At 42.6% G+C, this 19470-nt stretch overlaps 1 protein-coding gene across 4 annotated transcripts in view; it reads right to left on the bottom strand.

Annotated features, from left to right (window-relative positions):
- Positions 1-15460, bottom strand: part of LOC115131606 (retinoic acid receptor RXR-beta-A-like) — a 34727-nt gene extending 19267 nt beyond the window's left edge. For 2 of the 4 annotated variants that reach the window (XM_029663438.2, XM_029663440.2), the window contains exons 1-3: positions 15343-15460; positions 14666-14811; positions 3552-3781 (exon numbers count right to left, since the gene is read on the bottom strand). In XM_029663438.2, the coding sequence (XP_029519298.1) occupies positions 3552-3781; positions 14666-14681 (246 nt within the window). In that variant the 5' untranslated portion in view covers positions 14682-14811; positions 15343-15460. The remainder of the gene's footprint in view (positions 1-3551; positions 3782-14665; positions 14812-15342) is intronic. The other 2 variants (XM_029663439.2, XM_029663441.2) reach the window with 1 other exon arrangement.
- Positions 15461-19470: the final 4010 nt, after the last annotated feature.

Below are 19470 nucleotides of genomic sequence, written 5' to 3'. Positions count from 1 at the left end.
TAGCTCTGGCAGTATAAAGCTCTCTCATCCATTTATATGCAGATGATACAGTCTTATACTCAGCTGGCCCCTCCCTGGATTTTGTGTTAAACATTCTACAACAAAGCCATCTTAGTGTCAAACAAGCTTTCTCTGCCCTTAAACTTGTTCTGAACACCTCCAAAACAAAGGTCATGTGGTTTGGTAAGAAGAATGCCCCTTTCCCCACAGGTGTAACTTCTGAAGGTATAGAGCTTGAGGTAGTCACCTCATACAAATACTTCAGAGGATGGCTAGAGGGTACACTGTCCTTCTCTCAGCACATATCAAAGCTGCAGGCTAAGGTTAAATCTAGACTTGGTTTCCTCTATCGTAATCGCTCCTCTTTCACCCCAGCTGCCAAATTAACCCTGATTCAGATGACCATCATACCCATGCTAGATTATGGAGATGTAATTTATAGATAGGCAGGAAAGTGTGCTCTCGAGAGGCTAAATCGTCTTTACCATTCGGCCATCAGATTTTCCACCAATACTCCTTATAGGACACGTCACTGCACTCTATACTCCTCTGTAAACTGGTCATCTCCATATACCTTTTGCAAGACACACTGGTTGATGCTTATTTGTAAAACCCTCTTAGGCATCACTCCCCCCTATCTGAGATGCCTACTGCAGCCCTCAATCTCCACATACAGCACCCGTTCTGCCAGTCACATTCTGTTAAAGGTCCCCAAAGCACACACATCCCTGGGTCGCTCCTCTTTTCAGTTCGCTGCAGCTAGCGACTGGAATGAGCTGCAACAAACACTCAAACTGGACAGTTTTATCTACATCTCCTCATTCAAAGACTCAACCGTGCATACTCACACTGACAGTTGTGGCTGCTTCACGTGATGTATTGTTCAAATCAAATCTTATTCGTCACAGCCGAATACAACAGGTATTCCTTACAGGGAAATGCTTACTTATAAGCCCTTAACCAACAATGCAGTTTAAAAAATATGAATGAGAATAAGAAATAAAAATAAGTAGTTAAAGAGCAGCAATAAAATAACAATAGCGAGACTATATAGAGGGGTACCGTTACAGTCAATATGCGGGACACTGGTTACTCGAGGTAATTGAGGTAATATGTACACGTTGGTAGAGTTATTAAAGTGACTATGCATAGATAATAACAGATTAGCAGCGGTGTAAAAGAGGGTGGGGGGGGGCAATTGCAAATAGTCTGGGTAGCCATTTGATTAGATGTTCAGGAGTCTTATGGCTTGGGGGAAGAAGCTGCTTAGAAGCCTCTTGGAACTAGACTTGGCGCTCCGGTACCGCTTGCCATGCGGTAGCAGAGAAAACAGTCTATGACTAGGGTGGCTGGAGTCCGACAATTTTTAGGGCCTTTCTTTGACACCACCTGGTAGAGATCCTGGATGGCAGGATGCTTGGCCCCAGTGATGCACTGGGCTCTACGCACTACCCTCTGTAGCGCCATGCGGTCAGAGGCTGAGCAGTTGCCATACCAAGCGTTGATGCAATCAGGATGCTCTCAATGGTGCAGCTGTAGAACCTTTTGAGGATCTGAAGACCCATGCCAAATCTTTTCAGTCTCCTGATGGGGAATAGGTTTTGTCGTGCCCTCTTCACGACTGTCTTGGTGTGCTTGGACCATGTTAGTTTGTTGTTGATGTGGACAGCAAGGAACTTGAAGCCCTCAACCTGCTCCACTACAGCCCCGTTGATGAGTATGGGGGCGTGCTCGGTCCTCCTTTTCCTGTAGTCCACAATAATCTCCTTAGTCTTGATCACGTTGAGGGAGAGGTTGTTGTCCTGGCACCACACGGCCAGGTCTCGGACCTCCTCCCTATAGGCTGTCTCGTTGTTGTCGGTGATCAGGCCTACCACTGTTGTGTCATCTGCAAATTTAATGATGGTGTTGGAGTCGTGCCAGGGCGTGTAGTCATATGAGTGAACAGGGAGTACAGGAGGGGACTGAGCACGCACCACCGAGGGGCCCCTGTGTTGAGGATCAGTGTGGTGGATGTGTTGTTACATACCCTTTAGGAGCTCAGATGCAAAAATGTAATTACCAACGTTTCAACAGCTAAGCTGTCTTCGCTGTCGAAGCGTCGGTAATTACATTTTTGCATCTGAGCTCCTAGAGTGTGCGGCTCTCTTTAATTTTCTACTCCGCTAGCCAGCACCTCCCCTAAATAGGTGTGCGTGTTGTCATGTTTTGCTGCCATGCTGTTGTTGTCTCAGGTCTCTCTTTATGTAGAGTTGTGGTGCCTCTCTTGTCGTGATGTGTGTTTTGTCCTATATTTGTATTTGATTTTGAATCCCTGCCCACCTCATGTTTCAGCATGATAATGCACTATAAGGCCCTATGTCGCAAGGATCTGTACACAATTCTTAGAAGCGGAAAATGTCCCAGTTTTTCCATGGCCTGAATACTCACCAGACCCATTGAGCATGTCTGGGAAGTTTTGGATCGACATGTACGACAGGTTGTTCCAGTTCCCACCAATATCCTGCAACTTCGCAACAGCCATTGAAGGAGTGGGACAACATTCCACAGGCCACAAACAGCCTGATCAAATCTATGCGAAGGTCAAATCTATGTCGCGCTGCATGAGTCAAATGGTGGTCACACCAGATACTGACTGGTTTTCTGATATACGCCCCTACCTTTTTTAAATGCATCTGTGACCAACAGACGCATATCTGTATTCCCAGTCTTGTGAAATCCATAGATTAGGGAGTAATGAATTTATTTCAATGGACTGATTGAAATTGTTACATGTTAAGTTTATATTTTTGTTCAGTGTAGATATGTATTGTTTCACGATAGCCTTTGGTAGTTCTCCGCAATTTCACTTGATCTACAGGGCTGGGAATTGCCGGGGACCTCACGATATTATCACGACGCTAAGCTGTCGATACGACATGTATTGAGATTCTCACGATTCAATACGAATTTAAATTAGATACTTTGATTGCGATTCAATGTTCCAAACATATTGCTCAGCATATTTCTGCTGCAGAGGGACAAGACAGAGCCATGATAATACGATCAGTCATGGGAATAAAAGTGCGGAAAACTAAAATATGGAATACTGGGGTTTTGGTGCAGGTATAGCCAACTAGTGCACAAAAAATATATCGCGATATTGCCAAAACAATACAATATATCGTCACAAATAATATCCCGATATGTAACTATCAATTTGTCCCCCATCACCATTGCCCTACAACATAAATCACAGTATATAGCAAAGTTTGGGGGCCATAAAATAGCAGCCAATGTATATTTACCATAAAAGTGCTCTCAACAAGTGATATTCTTCTCAACCAATCACCAAAGAGGCAAGTGCTGGCAGAGACGCACATGTTGAATGCAGCCTATATAGTCACACTTGGTTATCACAGGCCACTAAGTGTAAAGCAGCATTTATTGACCCATAATGCTAACTTCCCATCTCTGAATGGCCCTGAGAGGTGATGGATGAAAGATAAAGGCAGAAGGAGAGGAGTGGTAGAATAGAAGTGTTAGCTACCTGTCTGGAACTCAGGGCTCACCTGGGGGCTGCTAATGGGGCCGTAGCCCACCGAGGGTGTCCCGGGCAGGCATGGCGACCCCAAAGAGGAGCTGATGACAGAGAAGGGCGAGCCCATGCTGCTGGTGGGGCTGTTGACGTCCGAGATGAAGGGCGGCAGAGACGTCATGGCGGCAGCTGTGGGGGTCAGGGGGGGTGAGTGCAGGCCCGAGGGAGGGGAGGACACGGAGGAGCTGTCTGGGCTGCGGGAATCTGGTGAAAATGACAGGGATTACATGGCAGAGAGTGATGATACCCTACATACAACTCAAGTTTAAGAAAATATAATTATTGATAGTTTTCCTAGCTACAATGAAGTTAGTCGCCATAACCTAGCTCAACACCAACCATTTAAAATAGGCCACCAAAATACTTCCAATCCCGACTAAAAGACAAATACAGTATAGCGCAGTGGTCACCAACTGGTAGATCTTCAATGCCTTCCTAGTCAATCAACAAACATTTCTGTAGAAAAGTCCACTCCTTTTATTTGTTGCGGTGATGCGGTGTTGGCGGTCAAAAGCCCTGCGCAACAGGTAGGCAAAGTGTTCCCATTTCCAACCATTTCATTTGTCTGAAAAGACTAACTCTGCCTAGCCGGCAGATCCGTGGCTAAATCGAGTGTGTCTTCTGCGCTGGCCAATCGGATAGCTCACAACACCGTGTACGGCTTCCACGACCCTGGCCACAGAGCAAAGTTTTATACAAGCCTACATGAGATTTCATCACTTTAAAACCATGACCAGAGAGAGACTGTGAATACAGCAAAGAGCATCTGTTTCTATGAGCGAGTTCATGTCGAAGGTTATTCAGCACTGTCAACACTATTCCAAAACATACAACGAGCTTCTCCCTACTATGAGTAGCCAAGTGTATCCGATAACCCTGCGTTTTTTTTATTCTTAAAAGATTTCCAATTAAGAACAAAAATAATTATAATTATATATACAAACATACAATAAATAAGTAATAATAAAGAGTAAAATAAAAATGAATAATGATACATTGGATCATATGGTCACCTTCCGTAAACTACAGATTATACATTACGTGTGAAACATTATTTAAGGATTATAAAGAGATTCAATCAATGTGATGTGGGGGGAGATTCTCCATAGAGTCAATAAAAGGTTGCCAAATTCTGTAAAATGTCTAACTTATTCCTCAAGCAGTAAGTGATTTTCTCCAATGGGATACAACTATTAACTTCCGATAGCCACATTGCAATAGGCAGGGAGGAATCCGATTTACATTTCAAGGCAATACATTTCTTGGCAATCGCTAGCAATATTTCTGTTAGCTTTATAGTATGGCTTTGCCTAAGATTGGTGTTAGTAAAGTTACCCAGTAGACAGACCTCCGGGTCTAAAGGGAATGCAACCCCGTGAATTGTGGATATGGTATCGCATACCCCCTGCCAGAAACCGTGTAGTTTTGAACACTGCCAAGTGGAATGGAGGAATGTTCCTTCATCTGAGCCACATCTAAAACATAGGGAGGAGATATCAGGGTTGAACTTGTGCAGTCTAGATGGGGTGATATAGAGCTGATGGAGGAAATTAAACTGGATCAGTCTGTAACTGGAGTTCAATGTGGATGTAACACCATCCCTGCATAGGTCACTCCATAGATCCTCATCAAGATCAATACCCAGATCTTTTCCCCATCTAAGTCGGGGTTTATCTAGCTCAGGCAGTGTTAGTCCTGACATAAGAGCATCGTAAACACGGGAAATGGTCTTGCGTGGCAGAGTTGTTCAATAGGTGACATCTTAGGTAGGTTCCATTGTCCCTTCAGAGTCCCCTTAATAAAGTTTCGTAGTTGTAGGTAGCTAAAGAAGTCCCTGTTAGGCAAGTGGTATTTCTGTTTCAGCTGATCAAAAGACATAAGAACTCCCTTCTCGTAACAATGTTCCAGAAGAGTGATCCCCTTATCAGACCATGGTCTAAAGTTACTATTCTGGAAAAATATAGGGATCAATATTGTTCCATAAAGGGGTTTTAGGGGAAAGGAATCCCCCTCGTCTGAACAGCTCATGCAGTTTGCACCATGACAGGACAGAATGTATAGTTGTCTGGGATGATTTTTACAGATTTTCTGTCCCATTTGTAAAACAATTCTGCCCCAGTGTCATCATTTACCTCAAACTTTTCAATGTTCAACCATGAGGGAGAGGGACCATTGTCAAACCTCTGAGCCTAGACTTTGCAGCCCAGTAGTACATTCTAAAATTGGGGAGGTTTAAGCCCCCTTGACCGTAATTCAAGTGTCAGTTTATCCAGGCCAACCCTAGGGGTTTTGCCGTGCCAGATAAACCGTCTGGTCAGCTTGTCGAGAGAGGAAAAGAATGCTGCGGGAACAGGGATAGGGAGAGATTGAAACAAATATAGAAATCTGGGCAGAACATTCATTTTAACTACATTGATTCTACCCAGTAGAGTGAGCGGCAAGTCCATCCATTTACAAAGGTCACCTTCCACCTTTTGCAATAAACTGGCCAGATTGAGTTTATAGAGGTTGTTCAGATTACCATCCACCATTATGCCCAAATATGTGAAGCCCATAGGCGACCATCTAAAAGGAAACTTGTGCTTGATGGTATGATGGTCAAAGACAGACAACGGTAAGATTTCGCTTTTTATCAAAACTGACCTTATATCCAGAGAAAGAACTATAACACTGTAGTAGGATCTGCAAGTGAAAGAGGGAATGTTCTGGGTTTGTTAGAAATAAGATCATCCGCAAAGAGTGATGATTTATGGGTATGGGGGCCCACCTCTAAGCCATGTATGTCAGGGCACGTTCTAATAGCCTCAGCCAACGGTTTGATGGCGAGGGCAAAGAGGTGGGGGCTAGTTGGGCAACCTTGTCTGTTCCCCCTATAAAGAGGGAAAGAGGAGGAAGTAATCCCATTGGTAGCAATCCTAGCTTTAGGAGATTTTGTAGAGTGATTTTATCAAATTTACAAACACGGTACCTAAACCAAACTTTTCCAAGACGCGAAAGAGGTATGGCCATTCAACCCTATCAAAGGCCTTTTCAGCGTCGAGGGAGACTGCGACACTAGGTATTTTGTTTTTGTTAGCAAGGTGAATTATATCAAAGAACCTTCTGAGATTATTGGAGGACAATCTATTAATTATGAAGCCAGTCTGATCTGGGTTGACCAACAGGGGAAGACATGACTCCATTCTCTTAGATAGCATCTTGTTGACCAGTTTACAATCCGTGTTAAGGAGAGAGATTGTTCTATAGGAGGCGCACTTTAGCGGGTTTTTCCCTTTCTTGTGGATTACAGTAATCACTGCTTGAGAGAAAGACTCTGGAAAGCGGTTGTCTTCCCAAGCTTTTTAAAGTACCTCCATAAGATAGGTGACCAACAGCTCCCTAAATTTGTTATAGAACTCTGGAGGGAAGCCATCCTCCCCAGGAGATGTATTAGAAGGTAAGGATTTAATGGCCTCCAACAATTCAGGAACTGAGAAGTGTTCACTCAGGCGCTCTCTGTCTTCCTCTGACAGGCATTGGAGGTTGAGAGAGGAGAAAAAGGAGTCTATCTCTGATTGCTTGATTGGGAAGTGTAGAGGTCTTCATAGTATTTTTTAAAAGTATTATTAATTTCAGTAGGGTCGAAAGATATCTCATTAGTAAGAGTTTCTATAGCATTAATCGTCCTCTTACTTTCCTCTGCTTTCAGTTGCCATGCCAATACTTTGTGAGCTTTCTCTCCAAGCTTGTAATAATGCTGTTTTGATTTATTGATGGCCCTCTCAGCTTGATATGTGTTCAGAATATTATATTTCAGTTTTTTATTTACCAAAAGCCTATATATATCTTTAGTCGGGCCTCTTTGGTAGGTTCTCTCTAGCTCAGAGATTTCAGATTCAAGGGCACTCAGTTCCGCACTGTGTTTTCTCTTCAGCCCTTTAGTATAGGAATAACCCTGCATTTTTATTATTATTAGTGGCTCCCGTATGTCTATTTTAATATTAATAAATATTTCACTTTTTCTGGTCATTGGGGAACAACATGAATTTGTGCAGAAGGAAGATGAGGTGCGACTCAAGTTTAGCCATTAGGTGGAAGATGATATCCCCTCTCTCTGGTCAGTCTCACCTTTATTTAACCAGGCAAGTCAGCTAAGAACAAATTCTTATTCACAACGACGGCCTACCTCGGCCATACCCGGACTACGTTGTGCCAATTGTGCGCCGCCCTATGGGACTCCCAATCACGGCTGGATGTGATAGGAGCTCCGCAAAAAAGGAGAGAGCAGGGACTGCTGCTCTCTCCCTTCCTCTGCTGAGACTAATGCCATGTTCAATACAACTGGCAACTCGGAAATCTCAGACTTCCGTGCGTTCAAGACAACTGGGAACTCAGGGAAAAAAAGTTCCCAGTTCTCAGTCGAGTTCCCAGTTGTCTTGAAAGCACCATGACCATCAGATGAGTGGTACCATCAATCCAGTAAAATAAAAAAGCTAATTATTTGCGAATCATTTCAATTTTGGCTCAACTGTGGCTCACAGGTGCTACACCAACTGATCTATTTTGTTATCAAAGATCGAGTTTTGAAATATAATATGGTCTGAGAAGGACAATATTGGCAGGCCAGGCATATAGTCAATATGCTGTGATAATGTATTAGGCCAGGCATATAGTCAATATGCTGTGATAATGTATTAGGCAGACTGCACAAACCTCATTCTTACAGAACTGTTTTAAATTAAGTTAATGTTACATTTTTAAAGAAAGAAATCTGAGCGATAGATCTCGGCTGGCTTTTTCTTTTTGGTACTTTTACACCCTTTTCTCCCCAATTTCGTGATATCCAATATACAGTCTTGTCCCATCGCTGCAACTCCTGTACGGACTCCGGAGAGGCGAAGGTCGAAAGCCATGCGTCTTCCGAAACACGACCCCGCCAAGCCGCACTGCTTCTTGACACATGCTTGCTTAACTCAGAAGCCAGCTGCACCAATACGTCTCCTCCGTACATTTGGCGACCGAAATCAGCGTGCATGCACCAGGCCGAGCGAGATGGGACAAGGACATCCCAGCCGGCCAAACACTCCCCTAACCCGGACGACGCTGGGCCTCATAGGTCTCCCGGTCGCGGCCGGCTGCGACACAGCCCGGGATCAAACACGGATCTGTAGTGACGCATCTAGCACTGCAGTGCCTTAGACCGCTGCGCCACCCAGGAGGCCCACGGCTTGCTTTTTGACTGACCGGTTGGCTGGCTTCAGGACCATGCAGACGGCTCAGAGCAGGGCGGGAAGTCTGCTTGCCCAGCTGGCTGGTGGATGGCTCAGAGCATGGCAGGAAGGCTGTTTGCCCGGCTGGCTGGCTTTAGGACAGCGCATAGATGCAGCTCTGCATTAAACAGTGCAACTTCTCTCAAAACAGTGCGGAGGTGAAGATGGCAGTAGATGGCTAGTTAACTGCTGTTTGACTTGACATGAAACTAGAGTTTTTTAACCCGGTGCTGAGCTAATTAGCAGCTAATTGCTATATGACACGTGTTGTAGAATGTTAAGTTCCCTATCAACTGAGGTGAATGAAGTTACAGCAGCCAATGTGATAATGGCTGGAGTCAATTTATTATCATATTTTTTTTGCATTTGGAGTTTTTACAGTGTAGAAATACAATAAATGAGCTTCAACTTTATAATAACCCCCCTCCAACCCCTCCCATGTCACTTTGCCATACCCTAGGTTTAGCTGAAATGAAGCTAGGCCTTATATATCTCTGGGAATAATTATGTATAAGCAATAATTAATAACAACAACCACGTTTCCATCCAACCATTTAATGCGGATGAATTACCTGACAAGAAAAAAGTAATGACCGGCTGATGGAAACATGAAATGCTGTTACAAATTTAAAATGCCGACAGACAATTTGTTCATTTAACATGGTGGGATCTTTTTGTGTGCAGATATAATGTGGTCTTCCCACTACAACTCGGGAAAGCATGCAGTTTATTAGGCTACAGATGAAATACATTCACAGGGTGGTGAATGTGCAAGGTGATGACGAGTTTGATGCTCCTTTTGAATAAATATCGAGGGTCTTATTCTGATGACATGATGATCGATGCTTGGCTGCCGTTTGATATATACAAATAATGTCGCTCTTATCCATAATAATCTCATTGTAGGTAGCCTACCCGTACTGTATCTGCGAGCTGTTGGCTAGAGCGTATGTACCAAGACCAGAGAGGGCACATTTGCTATATAAGGGTTTGTGACAAAACCATCAGTTGAAAATGCGATCGAAACCAATTTAACTTTTTACTTGTACATGGGAATTTGACGGCAGTTATTTTCATGTGCACTACGTCATCATGCACAGGCTTTGAGCTACAAAAACGAAGTTTAATGGAAACATCTCTGGCGTGTAAAATGCACGTATTGTTTTATGCAGATTTTAGAATATTTGCATGAAAATCTGTCACAAATTGGATGGAAACCTAGCTAGTAATAATAATACATTTTGTAAAGCGCATTTCCGACGCTCATTGCACATACAGTGCCATCACCAAGTATACAGACCCCTTGACATTTTCCACAGTGTTGTGTTACAAAGTGGGATAAAAATGAATTGAATTGTCATTTTTTTGTCAACGATCTGCACAAAATACTCTGTAATGTCAAAGTTGAAGAAAAAGTAACTTTTTTTAATCAATGGAAAATAAAACAAATATATCTTGATATATCTTGATTAGATAAGTATTCAACCCCGAGTCAATACATGATAGAATAACCTTTGGCAGCTATTACAGCTGTGAGTCTTTCTAAATCGAAGATCTTTGCACACCTGGATTGTACAAAAAATTTTTTTTTAAATATTCAAGCTCTGTCAAGTCGGTTGTTGATCACTGATAGACTGCCATTTAAGTCTGGCCATAGATTTCCAAGCAGATTTAAGTCAAAACTGTATCTAGGTCGCTCAAGATCAGTCAATATCGTCTTGGTAAGTAACTCCAATCTATATTAGGCCTTGTGTTTTAGGTAATTGTTCTGCTGAAAGTAACATAACATTGTTTAAATCAATTCAAACTTTATTTGTCACATGCCTCGATTTCAATAGGTTTAGACCTGATAGGGAAATGCTTGCTTATACAAGCCCTTAACCAACAATGCTTTTAAGAAGTTAAGAAAAAAAGTGAACTAAAAAAATAGATAATAAATAGCAAATAAAAGTAGCAAAAAATTAAACAACCGCAGTAAAATAACAATAGCGAGGCTATATACAAGGGGTACCGGTACAGAGTCAATGTGCGGGGGGCACCGGTTATTCAAGGTAATATGTACATGTAGGTAGAGTTAAAGTGACTATGCATAGATAATAGAGAGTAGCAGCAGCGTAAAAGAGGGGTCTGGGTAGCCCTTTGATTAGCTGTCCATGAGTCTTATGGCTTGGGGGTAGAAGCTGTTAAGAAGCCTTTTGGACCTAGACTTGGCGCTCCGGTACCGCTTGCCGTGCGGTAGCAGAGGGAACAGTCCATGACTAAGGTATCTCCAAGTGTCTGGTGGAATACAGATTGAACCAGGTTTTCCTCTAGGATTTTGCTTGTGCTTTGCTTTATTCAATTTCTTTTTACCCTAAAAAACTCTCTAGTCCTTGCCGGTGACAAGAATACCTATAAAATGATGCAGCTACCACCATGCTTGAAAATATGAAGAGTGGTACTCAGTGATGTGTTTGATTTGCCCCGTACATAACTTTGTGTCCTGAATACAACTTTTTTGCAGTCTTTACTTTAGTGCTTTATTGCAAACAGGATGCATGTTTTGGATTATTTTTATTCTGTACAGGCTTCCTTTTCCCTGTTATTTCTGTTAGTATTGTGGAATAACTACAATGTTGTTGATCCATCCTCAGTTTTCTCCTATCACAGCCATTAAACTCTGATTTAAAATCACCATTGGCCTCATGGTGAAATCCCTGAGCGTTTTTTCACTGTGTCTTTGTAGTGACACACTGTCCAAAGTGTAATTAATAAATGCTTGAAGGGATATTCAATGTCTGCTTCTATTTTTTACCCACCTACCAATAGGTGCCCTTCATTGGAAACCATTGGAAAACGTCCCTCGTCTTTGTAGTTGAATCGGTGCTTGAAATTCACTGCTCGACTGAGGGACCTTACAGATAATTGTATGTGTGGGGTACAGCAATGGGGCAGTCATTGAAAAATCAGGTTAAACACTATTATTGTACACAGATGGAGTCTATGCAACTTATTAAGCACCTTTCTACTCATGAACTAATTTAGGTTTGCCATAATAAAAGGGTTGAATACTTGACAAGACATTTCAGCTTTTCATTTTTTATTAATTTGTAAACATTTCGAAAAACAAAATTCCACTGTGACATAGGGTATTATGTGTAGATCAGTGACAAAATCTAAATGTAATACATTTTAAATTCAGGCTGTAACACAATGTGGAAAAAGTAAAGGGGAGGTGGGGTACTTTTTGAAGGCACTGTTAGAAAACTAAATTCAGCAACAATACAGTAAAATGTACAGAAAGAAAATCACAATACATCAAACCATTGCCTACTAATACAAAACAAGAGATTAAGCAATTCATTTTGTATTTATTTATGTATCCTTTATTTAACTAGGCAAGTCAGTTAAGAATAAATTCTTATTTACAATGATGGCCTACACCATCATAAAACATCAAATGCTAGCTCGAATAGGTAGGTCTTTAGTTGTGTTTTAAAAAAGGAAGTTGAAGCTGCCTCCTTGACATGTGTAGGACACCCATGATGCACAGGCTTGTAGCTGGTGTGACCAGCCTGTTTGAGTCTGACAATCGTAGTGAGCGTGCAGGAGAATAGTTCTCTATACGTTGGCATTTGTATTTAGGTGCATCACCCTTGAGGGCCTGTATTGAACAGGAAGCCAATGGAGGTTGAATAAAGCAGAGTAGTTTGATTAATCTAGTATTTAAACAATTAATTGGTATATACAGCCTGAAACTAATGACTGTAAAATTGTGTAAATGTTCCTTACAAGCCAGAATGTTGAATTAAATTACATTGGAACTTAATCTACCAGTTGTCTGTGGTGTTGGTCCTTCAGATGTTCGAAATACGACACAAAATACCAACTGGAAAGTAATTGTTTATTGTTAAGAGCGCCCGTAGTGAAGTTTCTATTATCACCTGGCACGTGCAAAACCATGTAAATACCTGATGACTTCAGTTCGTATGCATGCATCACGCGCACACGTTTGCTCATGACCGAAGGCATGTGCACAAGATGGAAGTACATGAATGCAAAGCCCGCATACTTACTGAAGTCAAGTTTTATTGGTATTATGTAAGGTAAGGCGTACACATTCCAACTAAAACGCTTACTTGCAGGTTCCGTCTCGACAATGCAACAATAAGAAATAATAAAATAAAAGAATACAAAGTCAAAGGCTCAGTAGAATAGTTAATACAGGAAGGCACAATGTATAGTCCATTATTTCCACGTGTTCAGGGGAAGGGAGGATTGGGGGCAAGTGTTTAAATTGCGCAGTATTTAGTACTCGTAATAAGAGTCTGGTAGCAGCAGTTGTGATGTATGAGTGGATATCTGTGTGTGAGTGCATGTGTGCGGCGAGTCAGTGCAGGTGGTCCATCCCGTTCAGCAGTCTCAAGGCTTGTAGAAAGAAACTGTCTCGGAGCCCGTTGATATCAGACATACTCCAATACTGTCTGCCCGACGGTAGGGGAGTGAACAGCTCGGGGCTGTGGTCCTTGATGCTGATGGCTTTCCTCAGGCACTGTTTTGAGTAGACGTCCTGGATGGGTGGGAACACGGTCCCAATTATGTACGTGTGTCTCCTGACCCCTCCCGTCTCAGCCTCCAGTATTTATGCTGCAGTAGTTTATGTGTCGAGGGCCTAGGGTCAGTCTGTTATATCTGGAGTATTTCTCCAGTGTCCTGTGTGAATTTAAGTGTGCTCTCTCGAATTCTCTCTTGCTTTCTTTCCCTCTCTCGGGGGGCCTGAGCCCTAGGACCATGCCTCAGGACCACCTGGCATGATGACTCCTTGCTGTCCCCGGTCTACCTGGCCGTGCTGCTGCTCCAGTTTCAACTGTTCTGCCTGCGGCGATGGAACCCTGATCTGTTCACCGGATGTGCTACCTGTCCCAGACCTGCTGTTTTCAACTCTCTAGAGACAGCAGGAGCAGTAGAGATACTCTCAATGATCGGTTATGAAAAGCCAACTGACATTTACTTCTGAGGTGCTGACCTGTTGCACCCTCGACAACCACTGTGATTATTATTATTTGACCATGCTGGTCATTTATAAACATTTGAACATCTTGGCCATGTTCTGTTATAATCTCCACCCGGCACAGCCAGAAGAGGACTGGCCACCCCTCATAGCCTGGTTCTTCTCTAGGTTTCTTCCTAGGTTTTGGCCTTTCTAGGGAGTTCTTCCTAGCCACCATGCTTCTACACCTGCATTGCTTGCTGTTTGGGGTTTTAGGCTGGGTTTCTGTACAGCACTTTGAGATATCAGCTGATGTAAGAAGGGCTACATAAATAGATTTGATACTTGTGTCAGCGGGTGTTTACATGGTTTTGTGCATGTGCCAGCTGATAGACATTTCTCATTCAGTACCGGCACTCTAAACAGTTGGGTAAACAATACTTTCCTGTTAAATGTCGATCATCTGAAGGACTTACCACAGACAACCGGTATATTCAAATATATTTAATTCAACATTCTGGCTTGAAAGGAACATTTACACAATTTAGCAGTCATTATTTTCAAGCAGTATATACCAATAATTGTGTATTAGATGCTAAATAATCAGACACAATTGGGGTGATATGGGTTTTTTGTGTGTTTGTGAGCGCATCCTGGTAGCTATAGCTAACTAAGCTATTCAGTAAGGTAACTTAGTAACTTGTTATGCCTTGAGCCAATGTTTTATTTAACTAGGCAAGTCAAATAGTTAGCAAGCATCGTTAATGCACTAGCTAACTAGTATAGTTAACCACTGGAACATAAAGACAAAGTGTAAACGTGGATTGACAGCTAGCGAACTTCATTCGAAAATACCGATGGCCTTCTTACCTCTGCTGTCGCCCATGACTGCCTCCTTGGTGGAAAAGACGCGCTGTGACACCGATAGACGTGCTTCAATCACCCTGCTACCCAACTCAAGACCGCGGACTGAGTGAGGCCCGGGCCAGAGTCGTTTTGGGGGACCAAAAACAGAGCTGAAAAAAATCCAAAACAAAATAATGAAATAACAGCCGCAAATGTCTAAATTTGTAATCAGACCCGTGCGTTTGACAGCCAAGTATTTCCTAACATGAGCCACGAGGACCCATACTCATTAGTGTATGTGTGCATTTTGACCAAGAAGCATAACGTTATCGTTTGCTGGTTAACTAGCTTAGCCCGACTGGGTAACAAAACAAGCTAATAACAAACCACTTAGCTAGCTAACGTTAGCTATCTACAATTACTATCTAACTAGATTCCTACAAACGCCGAGTCGACAAAATATTGGCCTGTAGACAGTGCAGCCATAAAGGAATGAGCGTTTTGTATCATTGGTACAGCAACCGAGCTAGCTGGCTAGCGTAGTGCAACAACCAACCAGAGAGAACTCGCAAGTGATAACGTTAGTTGGTCAGTTTGGAAACAATTCATATTAGCTATTCATTTCCCCAACAGTAAGATATAGCGTTAATGCTAACACAAACTATGCTATGCATCAACAATAATTATAGCCAGCTACTAACGTTCTTGATCGTGCAGTTTCTTCGCATGAAAATATATGGTAGTAGGTCAGGCAGGCCACGAGTTCTTCCTCTCTCCCCACTTTCCCTCGTCGTCAGTCCTCCCTTCCCCTGCCCTGCTGCCTGTGGTTGACTGAGTAACGGTAGCTACTGTACCAAAGACAGTACAGTCTGAAGAGGTTTTGTCATTTTAAAAATACCATAAATCTGAACGTCTGTAATGAGCATTATGATACATTTACATGACACTTTAATAACATGCAGCCAGGTTCCCCATTAACATTACATGGGGAATATTAACACTGGGGCCTCTCAATGGTGTGTACTTAGTCCCCTCCTGTATTCCCTGTTCACCCACGACTGCGTAGCCAAACATGACTCCAACACCATCATTACGTTTGCTGACGACTCAACAGTGGTAGGCCTGTTCACAGACAACGATGAGACGGCCTATAGGGAGGAGGTCAGAGAACTGTCAGTGCGGTGCCAAGACAACAACCTCTCCCTCAATGTGAGCAAGACAAAGGAGGTGATCGTGGACTACGGGAAAAGGTGGTCCGATCAGGCCCCCATTAACATCGACGGGCTGTAGTGGAGCGGGTCGAGAGTTTCAAGTTCCTTGGTGTCCACATCACCAACAAACTATCATGGTCCAAACATACCAAGACAGTCGTGAAGAAGGCACGACAAAACTTTTCCTCCTCAGGAGACTGAAAAGATTTGTCATGAGTCCCCAGTTCCTCAAAAGGTTCTACAGCTGCACCATCGAGAGCATCCTGACCGGACTCCAGTCACCCAAGTCATAGACTGTTTTCTCTGCTACCGCAAGGCAATCGGTACCAGAGCGCCAAATCTAGGACAGGTTCCTCAACAGTTTCTACCGCCAATTCATTCGACTGCTGAACAATTCATAAAAATCGTCAGATGCCGAGCAGTTGCCATACCAGGCGGTGATGCAACCAGATGCTCTCGATGGTGCAGCTGTAGAACCTTTATACCAGGTTATAAATGAGACCATACCATGGCATTATTTAGGCGCATGGCAGTACCATCATACTTCAAAGCTAAAACCATGGTATAAGTGAAAGTACGATAGTAGTACCATGGTACATTTTTGTAAGGGACAGTCCCCAGCCAGGCAGTGTTGCAGCGCAAGGCAGAAATACTTTGCACAGTTTACACTGTGCGTGTCACGACTTCTGCCGAAGTCGGTCCCTCTCCTTGTTCGGGCGGCGTTCGGCAGTCGACGTCACCGGTCTTCTAGCCATCGACGATCCACCTCTCATTTTCCATTTGTTTTGTCTTGTCTTCCTCCACACCTGGTTTCAATTCCATCATTACATGTTGTGTATTTAACCCTCTGTTCTCCCCATGTCCTTGTCCGGAATTGCTTGTGCACGTTATGCTGGTGTGTAACGGGTTTTGTTTACTCATTAATTTATTGTTCTGTTTACAGTGGTTTTATTTATTAAACTGCGCCGTTGTAAATCCATTTTTGCTCTCCTGCGCCAGACTTCTCTGCCGCCATTTCGCACCCCCTACAGAGCGTTTGGTTCAGGTCAGGGAGATACATATTCTCTAGAATATCATAGTAGGTAGCCATAGTCTACAGACAATGTAAATACCACAGCAACTCCCGGCACACAAAACCTCAGCTCCTGTCCGGCGGGCCCGCAGACAGGCTGGGAGAGATTAAAATGTGCCTTCTAATTGGCCTATTTACCCAACATTGGAATGATATTTCAATATTATACATTTCCATAACCTAAATAATTAATATACGATGCCTAGCCAAGCATATCATTGTTTGAAACCTGGACATTTTACATAGCCTATCTAACCTTGGGCTCCCGAGTGGCTTCAGCGTTCTATGGCACTGTATCTCAGTGCTAGAGTCGTCACTACAGACCCTGGTTCGATTCTAGGCTGTATCACAACTGACCGTGATTGGGAGTCCCATAGGGCACCGCACAATTGGCCCAGCATCGTCTGGGTTAGGGTTTGGCCGGGGTAGGCCGTCATTGTAAATAAGAATTTGTTCTTAACTGACTTGCCTAGTTAAATAAAGGTTCAATAAACAAATATCAAGTAATGAATAGTGTACAGCCAAAATCTGACCATAGACATATATATCCATCACTGTCACATTATAAAAAACGCTCTCATCAGATGCGAGTTTGAGAATGGTGTTCTCACATAATAGCATTTTGGAATGTTCACACATATGGCCGAGACAAGTGAACACATTGTTGACCTTGGAATGGGAATTATTCATATTTTATCAAGCTTAATGTTGTGATCTGTTTTATCAGCCTCATCTTTGTGTTTAAACATTTTAGTATGGAACCACTGTTAAACATTTTAGTATGGAACCACTTTTCTGGCCTATTGTCTCGCAACTGTCCCAAAGTCTGTTTTGAACCGTCCCAGACATATTTTTGAAAGTTTTTTAACGGACTATAAACATTTTAGAGCCCTGGTTGTAGGTGATACAGAATCTGATTCCACCAGCATGCACAGGGTGAAGGTAAGTTGGCCAAAATACACACACCTTGAGGCTAGTTAGCTAAGTTGGCAAACAGTAAAATTATTTGATTTCCCCCCACTGTAACTGTATGCTAGCCAGCAGTGCACAATGTGGGTTTGGTAGATAAACTAAAGTTAGCTAGGTGGCTTGCACGAAAAATTACTTATATAAATAGCTAGGCACCGTATTTGTCATCTGCCCTCTTGGTGCTGGCATCGGCTGTAGCTGAGCTACTAACGTTAGCTAAATCTAAACTCTTTGTTTCGAATCCTCATCGCTATATTCCGATTGAAACATGGATGTCACCATATAGCTAATAGACGTTCCATCGTCCAAGATGTGTTGATGAGAGGAATCACTTGAAGCCATTTCGTCTGGTCAGTTCTTTCAGTTGTGCCCAAAGGATTGTTGTTAGTGTCCACCTCCTTTTCAAAAAAGCCCGCCTTGGGGGACAGAGAACAAGGACCATCCCAAGTTGTAGTGTTTCAGAGACTGGGTAAAATGTGTCTGCTTGTATATTTAGCAATGAATCCAGTGATAGGAACATAATTGAAAGACGTACAATGGCTTTATCGAACAAGGACAACCATATCTACACCCGTAAAAATGTATAATCCGATCAGTATAACATATAGCCTTCACGAAATGCCACAAAGCAGGACTACATGTATTTTTTAGACCCCACCCCCTCACTGTTCAAGAAATGCTTCAGACATGATGTAAATAAAAGCCCAGATCCCACCAGGTGAAATTCCCCTTTAAAAACTTCTCTAGGATAGGGGGCAGCATTTGGAATTTTGGATGAAAATCTTTCCCAAATTCAACTGCCTGCTACTCATCCCCAGAAGATAAGATATGCATAGTATTAGTAGATTTGGATAGAAAACACTCTGAAGTTTCTAAAACTGTTTGAATCATGTCTGTGAGTATAACAGACCTTATGTAGCAGGCGAAACCCCGTTTTTTGAGGTCACCCTCTTTTCAATGGGTTTTCATTGTGAATCCAGATTTCTAAGGGACTTGCTTGCCATTCCTACCGCTTCCACTGAATGTCACCAGTCTTTAGAAATTGGTTGAGGTTATTCCTTTGTGTAATGAAGAAGTACGGCCATCTTGAACGAGGGTCACTTCATGTGTACTGTTTGATAGAGGCTCATGACCAGAAAGCATGCTTCAGTTTGTTTTCTTCCTGTATTGAACACAGATCATCCCGTCTTCAATTTGATCAATTATTTACTTTAAAAAATACCTAAAGTTGTATTTTCAAAAGTAGTTTGAAATGTTTTGGCGAAGTTTACAGGTAACTTTTGAGATATTTTGTAGTCACGTTGCGCAAGTTGGAACCAGTGTTTTTCTGGATCAAATGCGGCAAATAAATTGACATTTTGGATATATATGGACGGAATTAATCGAAACAAAAGGACCATTTGGGATGTTTATGGGACATATTGGAGTGCCAACAAAAGAAGCTTGTCAAAAAGGTAAGGCATGATTTATATTTTTATTTCTGCATTTTGTGTTGCACCTGCAGGGTTTAAATGTTTTCTCTCTTTTGTTTACAATGGTGCTATCCTCAGATAATAGTATCGTTTGCTTTCACTGAA

The sequence above is a fragment of the Oncorhynchus nerka genome, linkage group LG7 (genome assembly GCF_034236695.1).
Source record: "Oncorhynchus nerka isolate Pitt River linkage group LG7, Oner_Uvic_2.0, whole genome shotgun sequence".
Lineage (NCBI taxonomy): Eukaryota > Metazoa > Chordata > Actinopteri > Salmoniformes > Salmonidae > Oncorhynchus > Oncorhynchus nerka.
This window is presented reverse-complemented; position numbering and strand designations above follow the sequence as displayed.